At 43.3% G+C, this 2,500-nt stretch overlaps 1 protein-coding gene across 5 annotated transcripts in view; it reads left to right on the forward strand.

Moving 5' to 3' along the window:
* LOC123514087 (sodium-dependent neutral amino acid transporter B(0)AT3-like) overlaps positions 1 to 2,500 on the forward strand; it is a 79,723-nt gene that overhangs the window by 51,366 nt on the left and 25,857 nt on the right. For all 5 annotated transcript variants that reach the window (XR_006677513.1, XM_045271711.1, XM_045271708.1 and 2 more), the window contains one exon: positions 282 to 389. Coding sequence is in view for 4 of the 5 variants with exons in the window: in XM_045271711.1 (XP_045127646.1) it covers positions 282 to 389 (108 nt within the window). In the remaining variant the exon portion in view is untranslated. The remainder of the gene's footprint in view (positions 1 to 281; positions 390 to 2,500) is intronic.

Consider the following 2,500-nt stretch of genomic DNA (forward strand, 5'->3'; position numbering starts at 1 on the left):
ATGAAAGCAGGATACAACATTCAAGGCAAGATAAATGAAGTGTTCAGGTGATAATCAATACAAACAACTTTAAATAAGAACCTTTAAACATAAGAAAGGTAATACAAAAGCAGGAAACAACATTCAAGGCAAGATAAACGGCCTCAAATCTCCCAAAAGCTACAGGTGTCTTACAGGTGCTCACTCGCCCTAGAGCACACGCAACAGGTGTCCCGCAAAACTCCTCAAGTGTGTAAGTGCCGCCGAGGTGTCTGAGAGAGCGTGTCCTTCTCCCTCCACAGGTGTCGCCCTACTGCGGTGGCATCGGTGTCGCCTCCGCCTTCGTATCGTTCAATGTCGCCCTCTACTACAACACTATCATCGCCTGGTGCCTCTACTACCTCGCCGGGGTAAGTATCCTACGCTCCTCACCTCCTGAAGTCCTATACATTCCATTCTCTCTCATCCTCCTTGACTCCGTAGCTTGATTAGTCCTAACTCAAATGTTCCTTAGGTCCTCCCAATATTGTACTCTTCTCCATCCTTCACAGCCCATTGCATTCCTTCTTTCCATCCTTCATATAGTATTCCATTCTTTTATCCTTCCAGACCATCGCGTTGTTTTCCTTTTATCCTTCTAGACCATTCCACTCCTTTCTATCCTTCCTAGACTATTACATTTTTTTAATCCTTCCAGACCATTGCATCCCTTCCTTTAATCCTTTCTAAACTACTCGATTCTTTTATCCTTCCAGACCATTGCGTTGTTTTCCTTTCATCCTTCTAGACCAATGCACTCCAGCCTCCTTTAGTAGCTTCCCTCCTTTTCTTATGTTCTTCTTATATTCTTTATTTTATCCTTCCTAGATCATTTCATTATCTTATTCTTGCAGACCATTACGTTGTTTTCCTTTAATCTTTCCAGACCCTTCAATCTCTTCCCTTCCATCCTTCTAAGACCATTACATCCTTCTCTTCCATCCTTCCCTCTCAGCCATATCAGCCCACTCATCCTTCTGTTCCGGCCTTTTTCAGCCTTCACAGCCCCATCAACGTACCTCAACATACAGTTTCGTCCTTTCCCATCCTCCACATCCCACTCCATCGTCCTATTCCACCATTCTCAGCCTCGAAAGACCCGCTCCATCCCCCAGCTCTATCCTAGCGCCCAGAAGCCCCTACCCGTCCACTCCATCACGTAACCTCCACAGCCCACTCCATGCCGCCACTCCACCTTGCCACTCTATCCTCGTGAACCACTCTTGAGCTTCTATCGGCCCTTTTGCAGCCACCAATTGCTTTCAAGAGCGTCCATTAGTTCTCCAAAAAACCCGTCCTTCACAAATCTCTGTCGCTCTAACAAACCTTCGCTTGCCCTCTCCTGCCTTTATTTATGATCTCTCTGTTGGCCTCCACCGCCACTGCCCGCTTCATTACCACTCGCCAGGCCCCACGAGAGTCTCTTTCCACCAGCTATTGTGTTTGGGAGACTAAAAAGGGAAGGGTAATGTTGTGTAACTGTGTGTGTGTGTGTGTGTGTGTGTGTGTGTGTGTGTGTGTGTGTGTGTGTGTGTGTGTGTGTGTGTGTGTGTGTGTGTGTGTGTGTGTGTGTGTGTGTGTGTGTGTGTGTGTGTGTGTGTGTGTGTAAGTGGGTGTGATATTCAGTTGTCATGCTTTTTTCTTTTCTCTTTTCTTTTTATTTTTTTAATCTTTGCCAGTGTTACTCTTGCGGTGTTTTTTTTTTTTTATATATATATCTTAGTTTCCTGTTGTTATCTCGTTACCCATTCCAGCTATCCACTTCTCTCTATGTTTATCGTGAGAAGAAAGCTTTTTTTTCATACATGGAAAGGAAGCCACTGAAAGACATACTTGTAAAGGAAGAGGCTCGTTTAGACACCGTTCCCAAAAAAAAAATTAAATAAAAAAAATAAGCTTCGGAAAAAAAAAGTAATAACTCCTTCATTACAGGACGCGTTTCCATATCCATTCTGTTTACTATTTGGTGGTTTTATACAGCTTTAGAGACTCACGTGGGGAATTTAAATAGTGAAGACTCTGGCCATTAATCTCCTGCCCTGCATAGACCCCTCTTAATGTCAATAAAATGTTCTAATCGTACAAAACTCAGAGTAAAAATGCGTCCCAGTACTGAAAGCGTTAAAACTGACATGAAATAAGATTATAATGGAAATAAAATTTGTGAATAGTGAAAACCTCATCTCTATACTGTTAAACAAGGAATTAGTGATACCAGTTCATCCCGCACGCTACGAAATTAAGAGTTACGAAATGAAACCAATTACTATCATACAAATTATCGATACAAACAACAGTACAATTTCCTACAACAAAGGGCAGAGAAGAGAGGCGAGAGTATCACAAAAGGCCGAGCAAAATACGAACAAAAGACATCACACCACGGAGCGACAAAGACAATACACGCCACGCTGCACAGACACAGAGAGCACGAACCAGTTGGCCTCCTTGAATTCCATCATCCTCAGCCTCTTGTATACGG

Source organism: Portunus trituberculatus, chromosome 37 (genome assembly GCF_017591435.1).
Source record: "Portunus trituberculatus isolate SZX2019 chromosome 37, ASM1759143v1, whole genome shotgun sequence".
In the NCBI taxonomy this organism is placed as follows: Eukaryota; Metazoa; Arthropoda; class Malacostraca; order Decapoda; family Portunidae; genus Portunus; species Portunus trituberculatus.